The sequence below is a fragment of the Scaptodrosophila lebanonensis genome, unplaced genomic scaffold (genome assembly GCF_003285725.1).
Source record: "Scaptodrosophila lebanonensis strain 11010-0011.00,11010-0021.00 unplaced genomic scaffold, SlebRS2 tig00000001-arrow-pilon, whole genome shotgun sequence".
Taxonomy (NCBI): Eukaryota; Metazoa; Arthropoda; class Insecta; order Diptera; family Drosophilidae; genus Scaptodrosophila; species Scaptodrosophila lebanonensis.
In genome coordinates this window covers 19,147,164-19,172,841 of record NW_022060529.1, presented here as the reverse complement: position 1 = coordinate 19,172,841, position 25,678 = coordinate 19,147,164, and the positions used below count along the sequence as shown (strand labels likewise).

General features: G+C 36.6%; 1 protein-coding gene across 6 annotated transcripts in view; it reads left to right on the top strand.

Moving 5' to 3' along the window:
- LOC115622013 (GTP-binding protein RAD) overlaps positions 1–25,678 on the top strand; it is a 49,710-nt gene that overhangs the window by 5,956 nt on the left and 18,076 nt on the right. For 5 of the 6 annotated variants that reach the window (XM_030515896.1, XM_030515887.1, XM_030515880.1 and 2 more), the window contains 2 exons: positions 14,093–14,542; positions 25,001–25,148. In XM_030515896.1, the coding sequence (XP_030371756.1) occupies positions 14,336–14,542; positions 25,001–25,148 (355 nt within the window). In that variant the 5' untranslated portion in view covers positions 14,093–14,335. The remainder of the gene's footprint in view (positions 1–14,092; positions 14,543–25,000; positions 25,149–25,678) is intronic. The other variant, XM_030515913.1, reaches the window with a different exon arrangement.

The window sequence follows — 25,678 nt, the reverse complement described above, 5'->3', positions numbered from 1 at the left end:
AGCGAAAATTAAATCCCTCACAATATCTTCAACAGTTTTTAAATAGAGATAAACCTGCTTGGTGATTAATGTAATATGCTCTTAAACTACCACCACATAGTTGTATGTATGTATGTGCTGTGTATAGGATTTACAAGCCTAGTTAACCAAACAATTAAGCAGGTGGCGAAAGTTTCCTTATTTCCAATTAGTAGTAACGTAAAAGAAATGTACAGCCCTCGCACTCTCTGCTTTTGTCAGCTTTCAGTTTCAGGGCTGTGGTTGGGTTAAGCCAACCACTGATGTTTGCGAGGAACTGCAAATAAAAAAGAACACAATGTGGAATACTTCGTGTACAAAAATAAAAACGAAAACAATAGGGAACATGGAGCACATGGAAGCGTTGACACTTCTCTAACATAAACAAACACACACACACACATTGGCACACACAACCCGAGGGGCAGAGTTCAAACAGCTGTTTGCGAAATAAATAAACACAATGACGCCAATAAGAGCGCCAGCAAAGACATTAGGAAAATCGTCATTTCTATCTCATAGCATGCTTTTGGCCAATATTGTCAAAAAAAAATTTCCGAGGCAGTGGCTTCAGTTAATTATGTCGCACATCAGCAGCATCAAAGCAGATTTAACAGGACATTGAATGATCATTAACGTGGAGGAGGAGTGGGGCATAGCCAAGCAGCTCCCTGTCAGTAACTAAATGAAGTGAATTTTTGTGTAAACATATGCGCCCGCGGCAGCAACTCGAACGTAAATTGAAAATAACAAGCAATTTCTGTTTGTGTCTGCAGCGCCCCCAAGTATGCTGCTCAAAATAAAGTCCACACACACACACACGCACACATACTGTACACACATGTGCAGACACACACACACACACACACACACTTGTACGGCAACTACCCACACATGCGTCATAATCAGTATAAAAGATGGCAAGTTTAAACCAAGCAGACACCAATTTTCGCCATTTCGGTACCTTCTGGCTGTGCGTATGTTCCTTTCAGTGTATGTGTGTGTGAGTGTGTGTGAGTGTGTGTGTGAGGCTGTTTATTGTTGGGTCATGCACGTCTTTGTAATGTTCAAGACGCATAAGCATCATAATCTGGCCTTGAGCTCGATTTGTGCAACGATTTGGAAAATCTTTCACAAAAATAAAGTCACCCTCACAATACCTTCCATTTTTTTTTTCTTTTTATGTGGGTGGAATCGATTAGTTTATGGAAATATTTAAAAATATACTATACAGCCTTTATTCCCTTTTTGCACTTAATAACTGCAAATTATGAAACAAAAATGCATTCAACAATAACAGCTTAAGTTTATTCACACATTTGTGGTAAAGCTTTGTTGAATTCTCTGCAAAAACCTTTCATGTCTGTGCGCCACCAGATAAGAGTATAAGTTAAGGATTTAATTTATCTTTTCACAAGCACGCAATTCAATTCATTTATTGATTAGTTGTCAATATTTTTGTGTGCATTTAGAAGCTTGTCAGCTTAGCTGGCCATCAAGCAACGCCCACGGGGCGTACCCTTTTTACCCATTTTTACCCATTTCCCAAAACATAACAAATGCATTCAAATTTCGCATGTTATGTTAATGAATAAATGTTAAATGAATAAATATTTGCTTTGCATAAACATACGGCTTTATTGACTTAAGCTTTCCCAAATCCTGTGCAGATAAAGTATGCGAATAAAGGAAATGGAACGACATAATTCATAAAATACTTAGCTCTGTTGGCATTTATTTGCTTTAATTTCTTAAACAATTTAAATTTAGGTTCAATTAAAGTTGGACTGGTCAAAAATTGTTCATTTACTATTCTGAAATTGAAGGTTAAATCGATATAATCGAAATAATTAAAATGTAATACATATGTTTAAAAAAAACTAATAACTGGGCATACCACTCTATTTATCCTCCATTAATATTCGAGTAATAAGTGTGTATAGAGTGTTTTAATGTATTTCCTAAATCTCCTTTTTCATTTTCTTTCAATTAAATTATTTTCATTTCAACTTTTTGCAAGTTCAAACATTCTTCACCTAAAATTTCTTTGATCTTTTAAATGCTACACTTAAATGAAAATTTGCTTATATTACGTTTACATTTTAATTGTATTCGTCAATTTAGCATTTAAATACAATTTTTCCTTCTTTAATGTCAAAAAAAAACCATGTCTAAATGAATTAAAGTTGTTAAGAAGTGTGCATTCAAAAGTACAGTTATATTTATGAAACGCAATAACTTACGAACTAACTTTTACTTTAAGAACATTGCGACCCAAATATATAAAATTAGAAAAGTCATGTTTCCAAATAAATATTATAAAAACCCTCACCATGGGTTTCAAATAATTGGCATTATAAAACAATTGTAGGAATTGGAAGTTCAAGTTCCCATTATTAAGTTAGAAATTAAAAATTTTTGAATTCATGTAGAAACATTTTTTAAATGTATTCCAAAAAACTCATAGTATGGAAAACACTCATGTTGCTGATTTTAGGAATTTTGTTTACATATTAAGTACTCTTAGCTAATTCATGCTTACTAAAGGTATAGGAATGATAAAAATATGTAATTGTAATTAGTTTGTTTCGAATGTAGTTTAGAAAAAAACAAGGAAAAGAATTTTTGCGTAAAGACGATTTCTCGTTGATTTTTTCCCACTGCTTACTACTTTTAAATACTTTGTTAGCAATAAATACTCTTGCACAAAGCGTTTAATGTTGTCAGAATTAAATGCATATTAATTTATTAGATACGTCCGTATATACACGTATGTATATTGAGTAATAAACATTTGCTTTTTTTAAATCATAATTTCGCTTTGCTTATGAAATACAAGTATAAAATGATGTCTCATCCGAATCGCCACTGAGACAGACACATAAAGTTTTCCCCGGGATATTAAAATGAATGGCCATATAGTGTATGACATATATATTTACATATATAAAAACGCTCGACGGCTACGTGGTGTATGCGTAATAAAAGTTTTTAGCGTACACACGCAAATGTTGTTGAGAAAAACAGCCGGCGACAAAAACGCGCTTCTAATCGCAGCTACAATGTAGTCTGAATGGAAATACGAAAAGTTCTTGAGCAAACAAGAACAACAGCAACAACCATCAACAAATACATAAAGTATGCATATATGAGGAGGGGTGGCATAAGTCAACAACAAGGGAGCCTTTGAAGAGAACAGGAACAACAGCAAAGGTTGTAGAGCGTCTGAATCGACAAGCGCAGCCTCTGACCTTTGCAACAAAGCGACATGGCAGGCAGAGTGAACACAAGGTCCGGTCATTGAAATTAATTTTATCGCAAAAGAGCATGTCGCACTGGTCCAAGCAACAGGTGCTGGTGAGGCGGTGTAGAGGGGAGTGTGCAACCACACGGCCTTGACAATGAGAGTAAATAGGTAACGCCCCCAATACACAGTGGTTGATATCTTCTGGCCAGCTCAGATTAACTCAAATTCTCCTTTGTATGGTTCTGCTTCAATTCCCATTTGTATTCTTTCAACTAACACATAAGATCGAATAATAATTATAAAAATCGCATATGCTTTAAGTCTGATTAATATGAAGGGATCCTACTTATATTCTTTAACCTCTCAACTAACACGTCGCAATCAAATAATAATTATAAAAATCGCATACGCTTTAAGTCTGATTAATATGAAGGGATCCTATTTATATTCTTTCAACTTTCAACCAACACGTCACAATCAAATAAGAATTTTAATAATCGCATATGAATGAAGTCTGATTAATATGAAAAGATCCTACTTATATTCTTTCACCTCTCAACTAACACGTCCCAATCAAATATGAATTATAATTATCGCATATGCTTTAAGTCTGATTAATATGAAGGGATCCTACTTATATTCTTTCACCTCTGAACTTACACGTCCCGATCAAGTATGAATTATAATTATCGCATAAGCTTTAAGTCTGATTAATATGAATGGATCCTACTTATATTCTTTCAACTTACACGTCCCAATAAGCATATATTCTTTCAACTTACACGTCCCGATCAAATATGAATTATAATTATCGCATATGCTTTAAGTCTGATTAATATGAAGGGATCCTACTTATATTCTTTCACCTCTGAACTTACACGTCCCAATCAAATATGAATTATAATTATCGCATATGCTTTAAGTCTGATTAATATGAAGGGATCCTACTTATATTCTTTCACCTCTGAACTTACACGTCCCAATCAAATATGAATTATAATTATCGCATATGCTTTAAGTCTGATTAATATGAATGGATCCTACTTATATTCTCTCAACTTACACGTCCCAATCAAAAAGGAATTATAATTATCGCATATGCTTTAAGTCTGATTAATATGAATGGATCCTACTTATATTCTTTCAACTTACACGTCCCAATCAAAAAGGAATTATATTTATCGCATATGATTTAAGTCTGATTAATATGAATGGATCCTACTTATATTCTTTCAACTTACACGTCCCAATCAAAAAGGAATTATAATTATAGCATAAGCTTTAAGTCTGATTAATATGAATGGATCCTACTTATATTCTTTCAACTTACACGTCCCAATCAAAAAGGAATTATAATTATCGCATAAGTTTTAAGTCTGATTAATATGAAGATATCCTATTTATATTCTTTCAACTTTCAACCAACACGTCACAATCAAATAAGAATTTTAATAATCGCATATGAATGAAGTCTGATTAATATGAAGGGATCCTACTTATATTCTTTCACCTCTCAACTAACACGTCCCAATGAAACAAGAATTATAATAATCGCATATGATTTAAGTCTAATTAATATGAAGGGATCCTACTTATATTCTTTCACCTCTCAACTAACACGTCGCAATCAAATAATAATTATAAAAATCGCATATGCTTTTAGTCTGATTAATAAGAAGGGATCCCACCTATATTCTTTCAGATTTCAACTAACACGTCCCAATCAAATAAGAATTATAATAATCGCATACGCTTTAAGTCTGAGTAATATAAAGTGGCTAATGTTCCAATTAGAAATCATATTAATGCTTTTGAAGTTAGATGGGCTAATAGCTTTTACATTTTTAAATTCAAATTGTTTCCATTAAGCTATGGGAACAACGTTCGAAATTTGATTAAAATTTGATTCTTTGCAGAACAAAATATGATAGCATTGAAAGCATTGAGCGAAACTTCTTTTCAACTTTATTTTATGTAATTGTAAATGGTGAATAAAATCCCGAAAACTAAAAGAAATAAAATAAAGTTGAAATTCTGTTTTGTTCAATGCTCTACAAAATTCTGTCATATTTTGTTTTGCAAAGAATCACATTCTAATTCGCTTCTGAGCATTGTTTCTATTCACACATTTTTAAACTAAAAATCAAAGCTATTGGCAAAAAGCCCATTCGTATTAAAATCTAACTTCAAAACCATTAATATGATTTCTATACAAACTTCAAGAATATCCCTACAAAATGCCGATAGATTTCTAACTGCGACCACTGTGTGTTGCACGGAGTCCTTGCATGCGAGCTATCTGTGCTGGCCTTGACCGTGAAAGTAAATAGTAACGCCCAAAAAGCCGGCAGCGGCATCGACAGCAGCTACTATACGGATTTCAATAAACATGAAACAGCAGTCCAAGCACAGTCCACGAAATGGTGGCTCTGTTCCATTGTCGGGCCTGTCCCTTAACCCTCCCACACACAGCCCTACACAAGCAGCTAACAATAAAACATCGCATTGAAACTTTAAACTTGAAAAGGGACAAGGGACAATTTTCAAATTATTGCCTTCAGCATTTCAAACTTTATGCGCGCGTTGGTTTCTATTTTGGGTTGATTTTTTCCTTTAATAAAGGTTTATGAATTAAAGCACTATTAAAGCCTGCATTAAAAACCAGTTAATGGAGCAGAACAAAAGTTTAAATTGAATAAGAGATCTGATTTTTCAGTTAATGAAGCTGAACTTTATAATTAATGCCAAAGAACTCCATTAGAACTCTATGCTTTGTGACTAGTACATTACTTTATAAGACATTATCTTATCGTACTAGAAACTAATAAATAAATAAAAATAAAATGAAATTAAATTTCTATGTATGATCCCGTCGCTGCTGAAAGGCAAGCCCTTTAGAAGATAGGGAAGAGTTAACAAATATAAACCTACTATATACAAGTAGAAAGCAATTTATGCAATGTTTTTTAATTTTTAATTTGAAATTAAAAGTTATTCAAATTCGGTTTAGGTTCCATATATGCGACTGTTTCAGCTGGCCTAACTAAAAGAGGACCTCAATATGGTATCACATCCCGTTAGCCTGCTTATAACATAACAAGCTTGACTCCCACTTTAAATGCAATAAAATATGTAAATATTACTGTTCGTATCATGTGGAAACACAGTTTTACCTACATATTGATAGGGATATACATATGTAAGTACTCATTTATCACGGGGTCCACCCAACTTCCGGCTTGGCACTACCGACCAACAAAGCCCCCCATTGACTGTACCAGGGGAAAGAAGAAAAAAGAAGGAAGCGGTGAAGTGCGCTTCTCTCTATTCATATGTGGGTCGACACTTGTAAGCACACATACATACATGCAGGTACATACATAAGTACACTTAAATACACGTATCTACATATATGTATGTGCTTTTACTTTGAGAGAGAGAGAGACAGCTTTGTTAAAAAAACAGAGTTGGGTCTCAGCAGCTGCCTTTGACATGGGAAAGGTGACTCCGTTTCTCACATCATCTCACATAGTACAATACAATTTGGAAAAATGTTTTCGCTTCGTTTGAGAAAAAAAACTCGACTCCACAATCTGATTACAAAATTATATGTGAAAGTTCCAAAAGTTATCGATTGCAGATTTTATTTAATTAGTTTTATCATCATTTTCAAAAGCAAGGGGCTCTGTATTGTTTAATAATTGATTTGCTTAGTTGTGCCATATAATTAAAACATAATTTATAATAATAAGTATTTGGATGTGTAAATAAGATAAATGCGTGGCACACATTAATTTTAAATTGTAGTTTCTTGGCATTAAACCCACATTTATGAAAAAGTATTCAATTTTATTTCCACATATAAAGTCACAACATTTGTATACAAATAGCTAACTGCAGCTGACATGCTTCGATTGTTATTAAATCAATTTACAAGAACACATATACGTTGTTTGTTTTGCCATTTTGATTTATCCGCAACAATCAAAGTATTTATTTTCGTGGCCAACACATTACTACACTAATAGAGCCAAATTAAGATGTTTATGCATTTGTTTGGCTAAGAGCTTTTGCTTACAAGATTTAACCAGGCGATTATTTTGATTGCCACACTCAGAAAAATATCAACTGTTTCATTGTGAATTCAAATAAAACCATTGCCAAAAGTTGGCACTTATTTAAACGATTTTTCATCGAAATTATTTTATTCAAGCCAGATGTCGTAGAAGGGTTGTTCCGAAGTAAATAAGCCTTGTATCGGCAAATTAATTTTTCAAAAAAGGTAAAAGCCACACGTTGCAAAACATAGGCAGTGCTTGATGGTTAAACGTGATTTTTTTCACAAATAAAAAAAAGTGCCGATCGATAACACCAATTTTTGGTTATCAGTTAACTTTCGCGGAACAAATCTCACACACACTTCTCGGTTCAGTCAAACTGCGATAAATTTATATTTTTGAGAAAACTTTTCATTGCTATTAGTCCATTACGGAATGAAAACTTCTATTTTTAATGCTATTCAAAATTTATTGGACTTTACTAATCCATAAAAATGTATTACATTATAAAAAAAAAGAACATTTTAAGCAACTTGTGTTTCATTTTTAAGAGCATTAGGGGCCGTTTTCAGTTCTTAGATTGATACAAACTGAATTCGGACATAATAAAATAGGAAATCAATGTAAGATCAGAAAAAACTACATTTCAATTTTAATATCTAATGTATTAAGTATGTCCTAAAGCTATATAATATAGACAATTTTCTATTCCCTCTAATTTTTAATTAGCTTAAGCTGACATAGTAGCAGAATAGTAGTTTAATAAATTGTAAATAACATTTTTTTTGTATTTTTTTTTTTTTCATTCGAACATGCAGCAAAAAATTAATTATACTCTACAGCTCAACACTCGTCTATGAAAAAATATTATATTTCGTACTAATTTTATGACAAAGCTTAAAATGTTGTCTATATTTCGCATAAAGCTTTCTGTCTTGGAACTCAATTGCCATTGCATTCAATTTTAAAGAAACGCCTTGCCCTGTCGTTACCAATTTCAATTCCCTGTTAAGCATTTCAATTCCGCAACGAAACTCAGCTGAAAACGTAAACCCACAACTGAGGGGGCAGGTGTCGAATAGTGTGCAAGCGGCCCGAAAAGAAGCTCGAATTTTGGTCGCTGCTGCAGCAGGATTCCACATATCAAGTAGAGTCCCGGGCCATTACCAAAGAGCCTGCTACTCGAGTATTTTGCGTGTGACAGCAAACGTCGCGCTACGTCACAATATTGGCGACACTTATCGGCTTTTGTGGGCTTATCTGTGGCGGCCAACCAACCAGCCAGACAACGAGCGCCCACAGAAAAGGTGCCTTTTATGCATATGGGATGTGTGGATGAGGGTGTGTATCGCGTCGTTTTTATTTCATCACTTTGCTGGCTGATAACTTAAGTTGCTTGGAATTCTGTGCAGCTGTCATCTGCACAATTGGTGAAGGAGGAGGGGCAAGCATTGGGGCAGTGGTAGGCGCAGCTGCTGCCGCATAGGTGGGCCTAACTGAAACAAAATGTTTGAGTTAGCTCTAGATTTATGTTAATAGCATGCCAAAAAATATTAGAACATGTGACATTTTGTTCCTATACTCGTATGTATTTTTGTTTGATAGATAACACGCCAGAAGATTCATATCACATGCTCATATAAGTATTGGCGTCACAAAAACACAACATCCAAAAAAAAAAGCAACAACGTCCGTGTTCGAACATTGCGTATACGCCCTGAGAAGCCCAAAAAATGAACATGAAAATTAATTGCATGTGTTGCCAAGCATATACATACGAGTAATTGTATACTTGTAGTCAAGAAAATTCATGCCAGCACACTTACATTGCCGAGAAGAAGTAAAATAAACAACGAGCCTATCTGCCAATATTCGAGTACATTGCGTATACGCCACGTGTCTGTGAACTCTTTTTTGGGGGCAAGTCAAGCAAATAGCTGGACATGACTAGCACCACTTGCTCCGGTAACATAACAGGTCCGTTCATATACAAAGTAGGCCAATCAAGCCAGGACATTCAGCTGCAGACGCTGCCATTGTCGAGCAATTAGGCGCACATACGAGCACACACACACACACATACGTGTACACTATTCGTCGAGAAGTTAGCAAACAAGTTCATCGGCTGTCATTTGAGAACATCCCCACATTTGCTGACAACGGCGCCTCCGTTTTTGGGGAAGTGTGCACGCACTTTCACGCACGAATAAACAGGTCAGCTCACGCACTGTCGCACACAGCCATGCCCAGCCATGCCCTCTCGCAGACCCCGCTCCCACGCAATGCATCGTCGGCTGTTGGCCATCCTTTTAGGACCGTGTTCAAGCAAATCAAGCGTAAAGTGGCGTTGAAAGTTCTCGGTCCCGCATTAACGGCATGCATAAGACATTCGACCCAGCCCAAGTATTTCGCTCAGTTGGCTTGTTGGTGTTTCCGAAGCCGTTTGTTTTTATCTGCGAGATTGCTGCCTATTTTCCCCCCTTTCTAATTAAATGCTGAAGGGGTGTTACTTGCTCATAGTTTATGCAGTGCTAGAAAAAACACCCTTTCTATTATAACGAGCTTAAATTGATGTTTGAAAGCATTCGATCTGTACCTTATTTACACATTTTATCGGTATTATTAGTTGTCTGGGAGGGAAGAAATAAGGCTTCAAGAACTTGATTTAATTTAAACTTTTTTCTTAAAGCGAAGCTCCTTTAGTACAACTTAAAACTAAATGATTTAAATTCAGGAGATGCCCCTGCCAATTTCCTCACATCACAAGTGATTTTATTTCTGCACATCAGATGTCTGTTTCTATTCTAAAAACTATCACAAGAAATCGGTAGAAACGCGAACGCACCTGCAATACGAGTACGAGGCACAATTTAGTCCCTATTTCTGAATTAGGTAAAAAAATGTACCAAAAATTGTCACTTTATTACTGAATTAGATCAAATATTTTCAACCATAATCTATCAGTTATATATAGCTCCGAAAATTGATGCATAAATTGGTGGAGAGCCAAGTACTGAAGTAAACTAAAGGGGGGTCTTTGTATTGTAACGTCAGTTTGTTGTCCAAAATTAATTAATTACTTTAATGTTAATTTTATAAAAACAAAGACCCTCTATTTAGAATACAAAAAGAAAGCTTTAAGCTAGCCATAGTTTAATACAAGCTTCTCACTCGTACTTGTGTTTATTCCATTTATGCAAAATTTACTCATTATGGCTAATCCTCGTTTTACCAAAACCTTTTGCATACTTGTATCTTATTCATTTGGCTTTTTCTGTCCGTGTACGCTACGGTCGTGCCAACTATTGCATTATTTATATTTGAGTTCTCCGGCACCGGTCCGTGTCCTTTTTTCTATTCCATTCTGTTGTTCATTCATGTAGTTGGCTGAGCACAAGCGTGGGGCAAGAAGGCAGTTAAAGACGATGTCTTTCTTTAAGCGGAAGAAAAGTTGGACTGCAACAGAAATATATGGCGTCAGCGTAAATATTGCGCGTAATTATTTGTTTATGCGTTAATTATTAAAAAAGTTAATTACTGCAATTCGTACACGTCCGCAACAGTCTGCAACGAAAACAGCACGCTCTCAAGCCATTCTTCCACTTAGCACGCTTGGTTGCAGTAGTTTGCGAACGAAGCGAGTCCCTTGCAGGACAGTTCACTTAAGGATGGGGTGGGACTGGGGTTGGGATTGGGGTTGCAGCATGCAAAAGACTTTGCAGTGTAATTTCATTATGAGAGGCACGCGCCGGGGCACGAACCATCATTCAAAGACAGGAAGAGCTAGTGAGGAAGGAGCTAGATAGCAGCTAATGATGCATGCCTAAGTAGATTACAAACATGTTTTGATTGCCTTGGACTCAGCTCCTGTCAGGTACAGCCCACACACAGGCATTGTTTGCAGGTTGCACTTTAGTTTCAGCGCCTCCGATGGTCTGTGATGGCCTGCGAAGCTGCCGTGGTCTGGAGCCCGAGTTAATTGAATTCTCTTGCAAATGACATCGCTGCCTGACAACTTGCTTTAGGCCGGCTGGCAAATAGTGTTCATTTTCCTCAAGCCTACGACGAACAGTTTCAATTGGGGCCAGGCTGTGATTCCTGCCATGCAATTAGCGGCATTGAGACTGCAAATCGTCAGTCAGTGTGTGGCTGCAATTTTCCATTAAGACCGGCGCTTAGTGGCCTCTCCAATATATAAATCCCACAATTTCCACTCACTCTATCCATATATGTATACATTTTCTCTTTATACATGATCCAAACGGCACTTCAAGCATTCCAGATGAACGCGCACCTCTTCAAGCATCCAGCCCGCTCGTCCGCTGACCATTTTTATTTACATCGGGCGTTGCGAAACATTTCAAAGTTAGAAATGCAGACGAGAAAGTTCCGCCTGAGCGTAGGAAAGAAAATGTTGGAAAAATAAATAAATATGAAACAACAGAACAAATCCCAAGCAATTTATTTTTAGAATATAAAACTACGTATACGTGATTAAAACGACGGACACACTTAAGCACACACACACATTTACACACTTGCGTATACACACTACAACCACATGGTTGAGGGAGCTGTCAGTTTATGTGTTCGCTGGTTGATAATCCCCAAGCCTAGAGATGAGCATGTGGTGCGTGTTGTGGTTAAAGCATTGGTCTTTAAGTGTGCGAACGAACATGTGATACTATATAAATTGAATGAAATTTGAGACACAAAGCGATTTGTTGGATGTAAATGCAGCATTGTATTCCTAAAACCAACAACTATTGACGACAAACCAGCTCTTCTAGTACGCTATAACTAACTTATTCCTATTTATTTCAATTGAAATGAAACAAATTCTATTGCATTTGCTTAAGTCGTCTGAATTGTTTAACTTTGCTTTCGATTGCTCTGCCAAATGACACAGAAAGTCAAAGTTGTGAATCAAGGAGAATGCTACGGCCGAGCAGTAAAGTGTCGAATAAAATAAATAGTGTTACGTGGAGATAGAAGAGTCTTCATGTCTACTTTTGTTCATCCAAACCGCTCAATTCGAAGAAAAGTCAGCCTTCGGCTATATAACTGAGCAAAAAATAGTAAACATCTTCGATAAGAGATATTTGAGATGGAAAACCAAAAAAAAAAATCTTTAAAAATGCGCAACACTAGAAAATTTAAGGTAAAGAATAATGGGCAACTCTTAGAATAAAGGATGCACCGTGAGACAGGAGAGCTATATAAATCTCAGGAATATATGAACAAGAAACAATTTTAATACGTTTTTCGTGTTTATAATAAAACACTGTATATTTTAACATATCTTGTTTAGTTTCGGTTTAATTAGAAAAGCTAAAATACACAAGCCTTCTTTTAAATATTTAAAAAAGGCAAAAGACAAAGGTCTTATTTTAAATATGAGCCTCGTCGAACTCTGTGAGAATATTCAATTGTTCTATTTTCCTATTTATGAATCAGCTGGACCATGTCTGTCGGTCCGTGTGTCTGTATAAACCAAAGGATATCAGGAATTATAGGTACTAGAATATTCAAAGTTGGCATCCAGGCTCTCGTAGGTCCGAGTTTACGCCTTTTTTTATATTGTTGAAAAAAGGTTTTTATGAATGTATGTTATTAAATAAAATTACAAATTATAAAAGTTGTATGTTTTTTTTAGTTCAGTCCGACTTAAGTGCGCATTCTTAGTAACTCAAAAATTACCAAACTAAATGTAGCATACGAGTTTTCTATTAGATTACAGTGTCTTGGTAATTTCTGGGCTATGTTATTATTTAAATCTCCTCCTGTCCATCGTCTGATTATCTAAAAATAGCCAGTCTACTTGTACTAGCCAAAGAAAAATTTAAGCGAATGCTAAGTGCACCGAATATTTTAACATAACACTCTTAATTAAGTAGCTCTAGAGGAGCCTTGCCTTACCCTAATCCCTGATCTGTACTCATAAATGAGTCTTTTTTAGTGAACGCTTTTTTTTAAATGACAGGCAAAGCTTTTCTTTAGAAAATATTTAGATCATTTATACATTTCTTTAAGAAAATCAACACAACTGTCTAACCACTGGACAAGCTAATTAGTTGTCACACATTTATAATTATTATACTTGTATTAAGTAATAATAGAAGTTCTCCCCATTTGAACTCATAAGAAACCGCTAATGCATTTAGGAGACCTACATACAAGTACTTATAGGCACTATATCCGAGCCAAAAGTGAATGCTGAAGTGCGTGCGTGCGTTCGTGCGTGCGTGATTTCAGCGCCGTACTGTGGCCGTGGCAGGCAGAAGGCGGTGGTACTTTGCGGGCGTTGCTCGGCTTCTGACCCAGTTTTGGCGGGCGCGTGAAAAGAAAAAGTGAAACATACTAAAAATAAATTGTACAAAAAAAAAAAAAAGAGAAACAAACAAACAGAAACGTCAAGCAGTAGCGCAAGAATTTATGCTTGATGGCGATGGCAAAAGGAAGACATACAAACATATACTTGTAGTAAATTATTGTTTACATGCCGCACGTACTACGTGTAGAGTACACCTCATTCTCGCAGTTACACACATTGGCGTTGCGAATAAATAGAATAGTATCTTTTGAATTTGTGCTTTTCTGCTTGCCTGTGGCTTGTTATAATTTGTATTTGAACAATTTCAGTGCAAGCTGCCAAGAACTCGCTTTACGTTTACAATGTTTTCAGCATATTTTCATTTCTGCATAGCTGTCACATGAATTTTATTTATATTATATTTTCGCATTTGTCTGCCATTTCTTTTTTTTGCAGCGCACCAAACCAAAAAGACACACACACACAAACGGCAGACAGCAAACAGCAAACAACAAGCCTATTGAATAGCAGCTGCCGCACAAGATGCTAAACGCACGTACTACAACATAATTTGGTCAATCTCATTTGCCTAGCGACTTGCCACACGCCAGTCCTGTCCAGTCCTGCCCAGTCCAGTTCAGTTCAGTTCAGCTCAATTCAGTCCAAGCACAGTCAATCCATAAGCAAAACGCATCCAAAATGGTCGACGACATCTCACCCATGCATCATCGCATGCAGAAGAAGACTCGTAGCGCATCCATTTGCGCTACGGGGGCCAGCATCGAGACAATTATACACAACATGCCCTCGGGCAGTGCCACGCCCGAGGGGGGCACGCCCGGCTACCGCCGACGCAGACCAGCAACGCGCACCCAGAGCGCCCGCATCACCACAGGCGCCAGATCGGTAAGTACTCACTACTATACACACTAACTTAATTGGCTGTCTAGCACTTTCACTTACAAGTGCCGTTCAGTTAAACCTACATATATATAGGACGAGTATATAGAGATACTCGTACTTGTGTTCATATGCCCGTATATCCTTTGAGTAGCTGACACACTCACACATTTATGAGAGGACATCACGTAGAATTTGAATTACATATTTGCTTGCACATTCGACAAACTTCGATGGAATAGTTTAAGTGCTTTTGTCCTTTTCGCATTTAAAGCTTTTCGCTTGCAATTTTAGTTTTAAAGCACAAAATACCAGAGTAACATGTTGCTGTGAATATTTAAGATTTTAAACGCCGACTTGAAAATTACAGATACACAAAAAATTTAAAATCGATCTATATGCTGTAGGAATGGGTGGTAGTAGGAACACCCCTAATCACTAACAATAATTAAGCAGTGACCGAATAGTGATTGAATAGCTAAATAGTGATAAGTAATCAATAATCGATAGCAACCGATAGCAGGGAAGTAAGAGTAAGTAAGTAAATAAGTAGGAGGACGCTTAGTGAAATTGGAATTAAACGGACATTTGTAAAACATTGTCAATTGTTATAAACCAAAGTAACCGAACAAACTTGAATAAACTCAATTAATCAATAAAAAAGAAATAATAATCATATTCAAAAATTTTTCGTATGTTCTGCTTATAAAGTGAAAAAATGTTCATTTATTCAACTAGTATCCTTGTTGTAAATATATCTTCCTGTAAGAAATAAACATTTGGCAATTGTGTCTGAGCTCGTTAGAGGAATGCTATATTTTAGCTATAGCCCGGCTCACAGCAGATTGGAGACATCGAAATCAAAATAGGGACATATGAAATTATTTTAAAGCAATGCAATTCATAAAAATTCATTTGATATAAGGTATTTATTGATTATTCTTTAAGTTTTATTTTTTTGATTAAAAATAAACCTCAAGTTGTAATTATCCCCACCTTTTTCATAGGGAATAAGGACAAAATGTATATATGTCCTTAAACAATAAGCCAAGCGAGCCCAATAGTACAGTTTTGGGCTAAAAAAAATCATTCTTAAAAAATTATTTTTAGGCACAATTACAAATTGAGTTTTATTTTTGATAAAAAAAAAAAATCTAAGAATAATCAATATTTTATAAGTTTTATTTGTTCGCTCAAAAATAATGATTATCAGTTAAGTTGTAAATTAAAACTCAAAATTTATCATTAAATTTTAAGAGAATGAATAGAAATTAAAATGTATAAATCATGGTGAAAATGCATATACATATGTATAATCCTTAACAAATTATGTCTGTTAATTTCTCGTTTTCTCAAAGTTATTATAAGGGAATGATTTTTTCGATTAAAAAAACAAACATAGTTATTTTTTGCGGTCCCAGGCACAAAAAGTACAGTTGAGATCTTTTTCTAATCGTTTGTGAGTTCTCAAATCAGAGCATGAAAAACATAATTTTCCATGATCATAAATAACACTGTTAAAAATTCATAAATTTAAAATAACACTCCGGGAAGAAAGGAAAAACGTTGGCATATGTATGTGCATAGAGGAGATTCATGCCGAATCGAAGAAGGCAGTGAAGGCCATTCCAGAATAGTGTTTCTTGGACTGTTTCGAGCACGGAAAAAACATATGCACATGTGCATTGCATACGGAGGGGATTACTTTGAAAGGGATAAGAAGATATTGAAATACGTCTCGTCGTGCTGAACATTTAATTGGGTGATCAACCAATACACATAATTCTGTTTTAACACAGTAGATTGATTCCAGAAAAAACCTTGTAAAAAAGACATTTATGATGTGCAAAAATATGTGACTGGTTCCTTAGCTCTAAAACCAACTAAAATCAGTGAAAAAAACAAGGATTTATGTTTATTTTCATAAATCACATATAATATAATGAGCATAATTACCCATATAAGAATGGTTTCTAGCTGTTTGTCAGCTGGGTGTGTTTTTATTTATTTAATTGGGAGTTATTTTGAATCGTGCTAAATGGAATAAAGTCATGTGTTAGATCGAAACCGTGTAAAAGCAGAATTAGGTGTACAAGTAAATCGACATAGCCATTTGAATTTTATTTTATTTATTTTATTTTAACATTTGTAACTTAGAATTAATCCTAAATCACAAAATTTGATACATATAAAAAAGTATATGTATAGCCAGAGCAACGAAGGCCTTCAGGCTGAAAATTTTATTTATAATTAAAATAGTGTCTAACATTCGTTTTATTGAATTTAAGTTATAAAAAAAATAATAAGTCTTAGGCAGCATCAAAACAAATAAAGTAAAGTAATGTTTTAGTGCGCGAAAGATACATTTATTTTAAACATTTCATACTAAAAAGTAATTCCTCTGCACTTTATGTGAATAAATGATTGAGCTGCTAATGTACCTTAATCAGCAAGTGGTGGCCATGCTAAACAGTCTACATTCAGGGTTTTGGACTATGCGTGCTTTTCTTGTAGGTAATTAGTAGTTTTACCCAATTATTAAACATTTGAAGCATGTACGCTTTTGAATATGCTAGAGTAATTATTTCATGTACATGAGACTGAAGCGCCGAAGAGCTTTCACCACACAAGCTCACGTGCTTGAAATTTTTCCGGCATGGCATGATGCAAATATCCCATCCCCCTTCCCATCGTCTCTAGCTATTTTTCGAATCGTTTGTATGCAGCTCCCATTACTCCCCCAAACTCCTGAAACCTGCTCGTCGACCCACAGAGGAGCTGCCTCCATTAATTTCCATACAAATTAGTTGGCTCAACTGGCGTGGTGCATCACGTGAAAATGCAATCACGTGCATGTTGGCGATTAATTTGGTCATGCATATATTCGTGGTTTTCCGCTTCAAACGGTTTTCACAAAATAAATAAACACAAGCGTGCGAAATGTGCTTAAAATTTGCAAGCAAACTAAAGCTGATTAACATTCTATGATAATCAGATAACGATAAAAGTGTAATATATTTCAGAATTCTGTTCGGCTAAGAATCGATTCCACGATCTTGGCACCCCTGCCTTCCAGAATCTCCTTTAACTTGAAATCAAATGATTGGGTCTGGAGATCACGATCGCTGCCTCTGGTAATCATTTCGTCCCTTTTTTCTAAGCAACGCGTTTTCCTGTCCTTGGCAGTTGGCACTGGCGGTTGAACCACTGGAATTCTTTTAGGTGGACACTGCTCCAATGGCTGCAGGCAATGGCAATAGCTGAAGCCCTTTATTAGATATTCCTCAAACTCCCCGTTATGCTTAATTAGCTGCATATATTCATCCAAGGGGGCCACGTCCAAAGGGTCCAAATTACCGAAGCTGTAGTCTAGTTTCAAATACAAGCTGTGAAAGTATTTAAAAATGTTCTCCACCAGTTCAAAGAAGAATCTCACGGGCTGGTGAAAGTTGTCGCCTTGTATGAAGGGCGTGTCCTGATTCAAATTTAGCTCCTTACGAATCCTCCGTATTTTCAGCATATTGGGACGAATACTGTGTAGGTGAATTTTTAACGCACGATTTGAAACCAAAAGGACTTTATGGGGGATGTTATAGTTGGCCATAATAGCCTCTTCCGGTTCGACGCCATAGATGGTCGGGCAATTGCAGCTGGGATCGGTTCGTGTGGCCAACATATAGCGTTGCGTTAGGTTCCAAAGCTCGTTCGTTGCCTTCCTCTGCACGATCAGCTCCTCGAGTAAAACCTTATAGTAGCTGCGATAGTCCTGCTCGATAATAAGCAACAAATCGAGCACACGAACCTCTGCCTCCTCATCGTGGCTTTTAGTCGAGCTTAACGATTCTGCGCTATCAGCTATGGGTTCCATTATGGCATCCACAATATTAGCCTGAGATTTTTCCATGTTTTTTTACCAAATATAAGTACGTGTTCGAAAGTTCTCTATTTTTTTATCAACTTTATGAAGACAATGAAGGAATATTCCAAGCTAGTATAATTCAAGCATGCAAATAATTTGTAAAGTAAGTCAAAAGAAAACTTTTAAAGTATATGTAAAAAAGAAATTAAATTAGATTTGGTTTTTATTGAATTAAGACTTAGCACTTTGTCTGCGCAAATCTTCATTTTTCTAGTATTTTATATTGAACAAAATAAATCGAGATATCACACATTTTAAGATTTGGATGATTTGAATGACTTTTTTATGACTTTAAAGCACATTTCTGTAAAGGTTTACGCGCTCTGTGCCTAATTGAACAAAATTAAACAGTAAGCAAATTTTTTTTGTTAAAAAATCATTTACAACCGGACATTTTAATTACCTTAACTTCTATTGCCATGGACAGGCGGGTGCAGATGATGATGCAAAAAACAACTAGGCTTCTCACTAGATATTGCCAAGTCAAATTTAGTAATACCTATTATTTTCATTTTTTTTATTTTATTATTATTTGGTTTTTTTTTATTAACGTGCACTTAAACTATTGTGGTAGACCCCACGCCAAACTATTGAATATTGTTTTATGATTTTTGAAATATATGGTCTGTATATTTTATAAAAATATTCTTAATGACTAGGTTTCACAGTTTTATTATCCTTCATGGATTTTCAGGAAATGGTTTTTCAGGACATTCGTTTAAAATTTTATGTGAAAAGACACAAATTTGCCACAAATGACTGAAACTCATTATAATCATTTAAATTTGTTTTTTTTTTTTTTTTTTTAATTTTAAATGCGCTGTTTTTGCTATTTATTCGCTGTTATTTATATTTTTAATTTAAGTGTCTTCTTTCTGTCCATGCAAAAAAATGGATAAATAGAAACACCAGATCTACCCACAAACTACATAATATGTGAAAACAAATCTTACCAATATTTCAACTCTTTCATAGCATTAAGAATATACCAAGATACTATATGTTTGTTGCATTTAAAAAACAATTTAGCTTTGCTATCGCACATTTATAAATATATATACATATGTATGATTCAAAGAAAACCAAGCCCACAAAAAAAATGTTGGCAAACTAAAATTAATAACGAATGCGTTATTTGTTTGAGCTTTGCTGGTTTTCTGTCAATATAATAAACATGGCCAGGATCTAAATGGATGGCTGTTGCGATGCTTAGCCAAAGGCTGTGTAAAATGGAATTCCTCGAAAAAACTAGTCAGCCAATCATAATCAAAGGTAATAGCCCGCTGTACCTTTTCCGATGCTCAGCTACAACCTTTTTGAAGGACAAATGCAATGCATTTGCAATTCTCCGAAAAATCTTTTCAGTTAGCCATGTGATGAGGAAGGACGCGGTTATATTGCGGCCAAATCTGAACTCAAATATCCTGCTGACCATAAGCTACCCCAATAGCATTCCAAATATATCGATTTGTACACTTTCAGCGCAATTCATTTGCGTAAACCTAGACGCTTGTGGCTTGTCAGGGTGCACTTGGCTCAGATTGTTGCCCCGACACTGCAAAACAACTCAATCTGGCTTTTGGAGCGACACTTTACGCGTAAGCGTGCCCAGCGAGTGTGTGTAACGCACGTGTCGTTTAAATTTTGAACACGACCCAAATGCGCCAGTTTCGATTGCGTTTTAGCTCGACATTAAGCCGTGACAAGGATGTGTGTGCGAGAGTGTGTGTACGCTCTTGATGACACCATTGATTGGGCACACCCAACGCCCTCAAGTGTGAATTGAATTATTCTTCGGCAAAACTCAATTTCTGATGCTGTCACAGTGCACAGAGCAGACAAAGGGCCTGCCACATGGCGTATGAGTAACGTCGACGTTGTGTGGCATGTGGATGTTATTAGCACGCAAAGCGAGGCAGCTTTGGGGCGCACAGTCATTTGGTTTCGAATGCGACAATAGAAGAGCCGCCCGTACTCCCACACACTATACACACAGTTGAATACGAGGCTTAAGTCGAAATGTCATTTAACGTGCACAGCGCACTAAAAAAAAAAAAAGAAGATTGAAGATGGCAGAGAGACGCCACAAAAACAGCGCCAGCAACGACGGTGTCTGATGTGTCCCAAGCTGCTTATTTACATCGCACATATCTATGTTCATACATTTGTATTTACGAAGAAATTTCTAAGACTCCGATATCACACAAACGCAACATGGGCGGCGCTGTGGGCGTGCCCGTAATGATTTTGCAGCTACAAATGGAGGGGCTAAACAAACAGAATGAACTGACTTTTGTTTGAGAGCTGGCAATGGCATCGCTATATAGTATGTAAGCATACTAGAAAAAGAACAAATAGAATGAAAAAAACACGCACACACATCCAAACTTGTGACGCTGTCGATTTCATAATAACTTTACAATAATGGCACACTTTTCACCAACAAAAAGCAGAAGGAGAAAAAGTTAAATGAAAGCGAAAGAAAAGAACCGAAGCCGAGAAAAATTCCAAATGAAAAGCTTCAAAATTGTACAAAAGTTTTAAGAGCAGAGTTGAGGGCGAAAAAAACAAGCAGAAATACATGAACTGTAAGAAAAACAGCTGAAAACATAAAGAAATACACGCACACATCATGATACAGAGACTAATTGGGATTAAAGAGCTAAGAAGACAGCTGAAGTAGAAATGAAGATAGCTTCCCATTACCCTGAGTGCCACGCTGTGCTCAAATCTGTCGACTGTAGAGCGTCCACTAACATAATAAAATGGGGGCAATGGGGGTTTGGTTTCTGGGAAAAATGACTGATATTACATGCTTTGTTCCGCCACCTTTTTACCCAGAAAACAGCAGGATTTCCCTTTCCGCTCTCATTAAACTCTTCTTGAACGCTTCAAAAAGCAAAAGAAACGCAACACAGGTTAGGTTTGACATTATTCCTATTTAACAACAAGACTTGGAATATTAATTTGAATTAATTTTTTAAGCCAAAATATTTTGAAGACCTATTAAATGTTCACAAAGTGTCCAATGGTTTTTAGAGTAAACTTTTGATCTCGTCGGCTTCATTGGGGAAGAAACAGCTGGCTGTTTTGTTATTTAAAACTAAATGAATTAATGTACTTATACTCTGATGATTTTGTCCTCTGGCATTTCAAATAAATATAATAGTAGTTAGGGATTTAAAAAAAACTGATGTTACTTTAATTCTTGAACTCACATATACTTTTGGCATAGTGTTGCTATAAACTTGTAAAAAAAGTCCATTTGATTAAAATACACACCAATTATAAAAACAATTATAACAATTTTATATTATTCTATCGCTGACACTTTAAAGGGGATTTTGAATACCAATATCTCAAATATCATGACAAAATAATGAATCATCCGAGGATAACAAAGAAATTCAATGTTTTATCAAGCACGCTACTCGAGACTATAGTAACCCCTATCTACCATCACCTAACCCCTGGCAGCACAGCGCAAACGACAAAATAGCGTTAAGGGAACACATAAAAGCCGGAAGTAATTAATTTCAGACCCAAAGGGCGACAGCGCAGAAGCCCCAGCAAAAGAAAGAGCATACAAATCATAAGTGAAGACATGTTGCATCCGGATTAGGCAATATAGTAGTAGTATAGTGTTGGTGTTGGATATATACCCGAAATAGACTGAACAAATTTGTGGCGTTAGAACAGCAATTAGCAGTCACGAGACCCGTAAAATGTGTGCGCAATAAAGAGCGTCAAAAAAGGACCAATAGATAAACACCAACACACACAATTTATACGAGTATACGAATAGCCTGGCACTGCTCCTTGCCTTGGTCGACTGTGTGGTTTAAGCAGCCGGACTTTGTGGGTACGGTCGTGCGTTAAATACAGTGTGGCCCAAAATGCAAGCCCACCTCCTTGCCACATGCCACATGCCGCATGCCGCATGCCACTTGACAGCTGGCCCTGGCCATACATAACAAATGCTTCCGGCATGCAACCTGCGCCATACGCCAGTGTGCGACCGCTAATGCGAACATCGGCCGCCACGTACCGGAAGTTGGTAACAAAGTTAGACATTTTGCATGAGGAGCTCACGACCAGACGGCCTTAAATACGAGTATCCATACACTTGCCACATTATGACGCCAGTGCGTGAATTTTTCGCGCCACTTATTGGTGTCTCACGACACCACACCACAGCCAGAGCCAGAGCCACAGCCACCAACCAGCGTGGGAAAGAAGAAGCTGCAAAGTCAGGTGTTTAAATTAGTTTTCATTTCTGACACAACTGTCGTCCACAGGCATCCGTTTACTCGCACGGCATCCCTGCCACTCAACATGCCAAGTGGCTGCAGTTGTCTAAGGAACTCAGTGCTTATTCAGTGCCTGACAAGAAGACCAACGGACGTGCTCAAACTTTTGCCTCAAAACACACGCCCGGCTGATTGCCGGTTGAGTGGCATTCGCTTTCAAACTGGCACCTCTGCCGGCTCACGACTCACAGCTCACGCCTGCATCCTCAACTGGCATTGGCGGTTCATCTATTTATTAGCTGTTGAAAGACAGCAGAGAGTCCACGCTTAACCTTGACATTTATTTAAACGGTTGCGACCATTTTGATGAGCCAACATCCGGCCAAAGGCCACGACCGCTGCCAAGTGTCAAGTCAACCAATAAATTATGGCAACGAAATGCGTCGTCATGATAAGGGCGGAGACGAAACGCAAACTTGCACAAGTAAATGCAATTTATGTTGCACTCTATTGGCAAGACCGACTTGGCAACGCTTCCCAAATCATGGAAGTTACACATACGTAATGCAACTCAATAAGCACTTTGAGTTTCAACCGCGAAACCTCAACGATTCCAGCGTTTACTTCAATTTGTAAACCTAATGCGCTTTTAGAAATATGATTACAGGATTTCATTGAAACGCCAACTGCAAACATATGAGTGCAATAAAGTGGAAAATAAAAGTCAAGGACTTTTAGAAAGGTTAAGCAATCACAACGAAAGTACACATACGTGTATACGTATAAAGAATAATGCTAAAAAAACGAGTATATGTTTGCTCAGCGTTCAGTGATTAGTTCGAAACACTCTCTGTTGTACGATAGAACTTTAGGGCTTTGCTTTAAAAAGATAATTTGTTGAATATAATTTGAGGGAATCAATTTTTTCGACGATTGTAGCCTCCTCGTTAGATGACCATTTCTGCCCCAAGCGCAATTTTATGTTTAGGGAATAACAAGTACTCACTTAAGGTTAGGTCTGGAGTTTAAGGAGGATACTGAAGTTATTCAAATCGGAATTGATGAATTTTTGCATTACCAACTTCAGATCTATGGGATGGCTCATTTGATCGAAAGTGAACTTTCCCATGTCTAATTCATTGTTAAAAATATGGCGAATGCTGTCTTTAAACATCATAGTTCATCTCTCAGGTATCCCTTTTACATTGATTTGGCGGTCGTCCAGAACAATTTTCTGAATTTTGGCGTTGTTTTCGTCAGTGGATACAGGTTTTTTGGCGTCCCGGACGTCTCTCATCTTTTAAGATCGTTATTGCACGCTAAATGGAGCTGCTCAGAACTTAACAGTTACCGATGATGAAAAAGAGTCTCTTTAAACAGCGTTAATCTCATTATTGATGTGAGAACGCATATTGCTCTTCAAAAACAAATCCCTGACGACGGCACAACATTCAACGTTTGCCATTTTACAAAAGATCGATTATCTAATCGACTTAGATAATCGGTTGTTGAACGATAACTATAATATCGAAATGATGGCGGAAACAAATTTATTTATTTATTTATTTCATCGACAAACAATGCTGTCAATGTAAAAGAAAAAAAAAATCAATACAATAGAGAACTTAAACTTAAACTTGATCTAATTAAAAAAAGCCTATAAAAATGACAAAAATATCTAATAATCAATCCGGCACGGTGGGGGAATTTTATTTGCCAAACGGCCAGCTATGCCCCGATTCACAGCAGAGAGTAGTCAGATAACAAATAAGAAGTATATGTAGATGAAAAAATTGCAATAAAAGTTAAAAGAAAACAAATTAAAATACTTAAATAATAAAAGATAAAGTATAATTAAAAGCTAAAGGTTAGGAATCACTGACCCGTTGGGAGAAAATTTATTAGCCAGTCCGGCAAGCTATGCCCCTACTCAATAAACACAATATCACAGTGTTTGGAGGTAGTCTTCAAGGCCTGGCTAGTAGCATTTCGGACGAATAAGCGAATAGCAATTATCCACGATTCTTAGGCATTTGCCTTAAGCTAGCTTTAAGAATTATTCTGCAAAACTGGCGCTTCCGAGAAACCCTCCACGTAATCAATCCGGGAATCTGCAATTCTCGTTGCTCTTAAAAGTCACCATAAGAAATGCATTTAATCTAATTATACTATAATTAAACTATAATGCGCTCTTAAATTCATTTTCCTTTGGCTCTCTTGCTAATAGAACCATAAATAAAACGAGGAAAATTTATTACTATTTTTATGCTATACTTTGTATTCTCGTATATATAGGTACGCAGACGCACACAGGCACAACAACAGCAGCAGCAGAACCCGCTGCAGGATACTCGATCCTACTGCACGAGTGAGCCGCGCTTAAGTGAGACGGAGACTCCACCTCAGCGGCGCAAACTTTCACAGCGCCGACCACAACAGCACGGTAAGGACACTTAAATATTAGAAAAGCCAACAAAAAGAGAACTCAAATATTATCGATTCTTAACAAATTTTTGGCCCTGCCTATTTCATTTAAGCAGAGCCCTAAAACAGCAAATAAGCTTATAGGTCTTTTATCTATACTCTACACTTTATTGGCTCATAAAGCCATCAAGGCCAACAACGGCTACAGATTAGCCAACTTGTGGCAAATTGTGTATCTACTTAATAGAAACAGCGGGAGGTATGAGCTCGTCAATGGCATGAAGAAAAAGACACACCAGAAGCTGCCTCTGGCACTAAAATTCATTCTTGATGGTGCTGTAAAATGTGCTGCAAATTATGGAGCATGCCAGCAGGAAGTGAATGGAAGTGAAGAGAATTGACTAAAGATGTCGTGTTTAAGTTTCACTTTTCCTCATATTCCTTCTAGCTAAAAGCATTGGAAAATTGTTTGATATTAAATAAGATGGCATTTAAATCTATCTGCTGGCCCTCGTATACTCAGTTTAACCGACCATTTAACCGACAAGG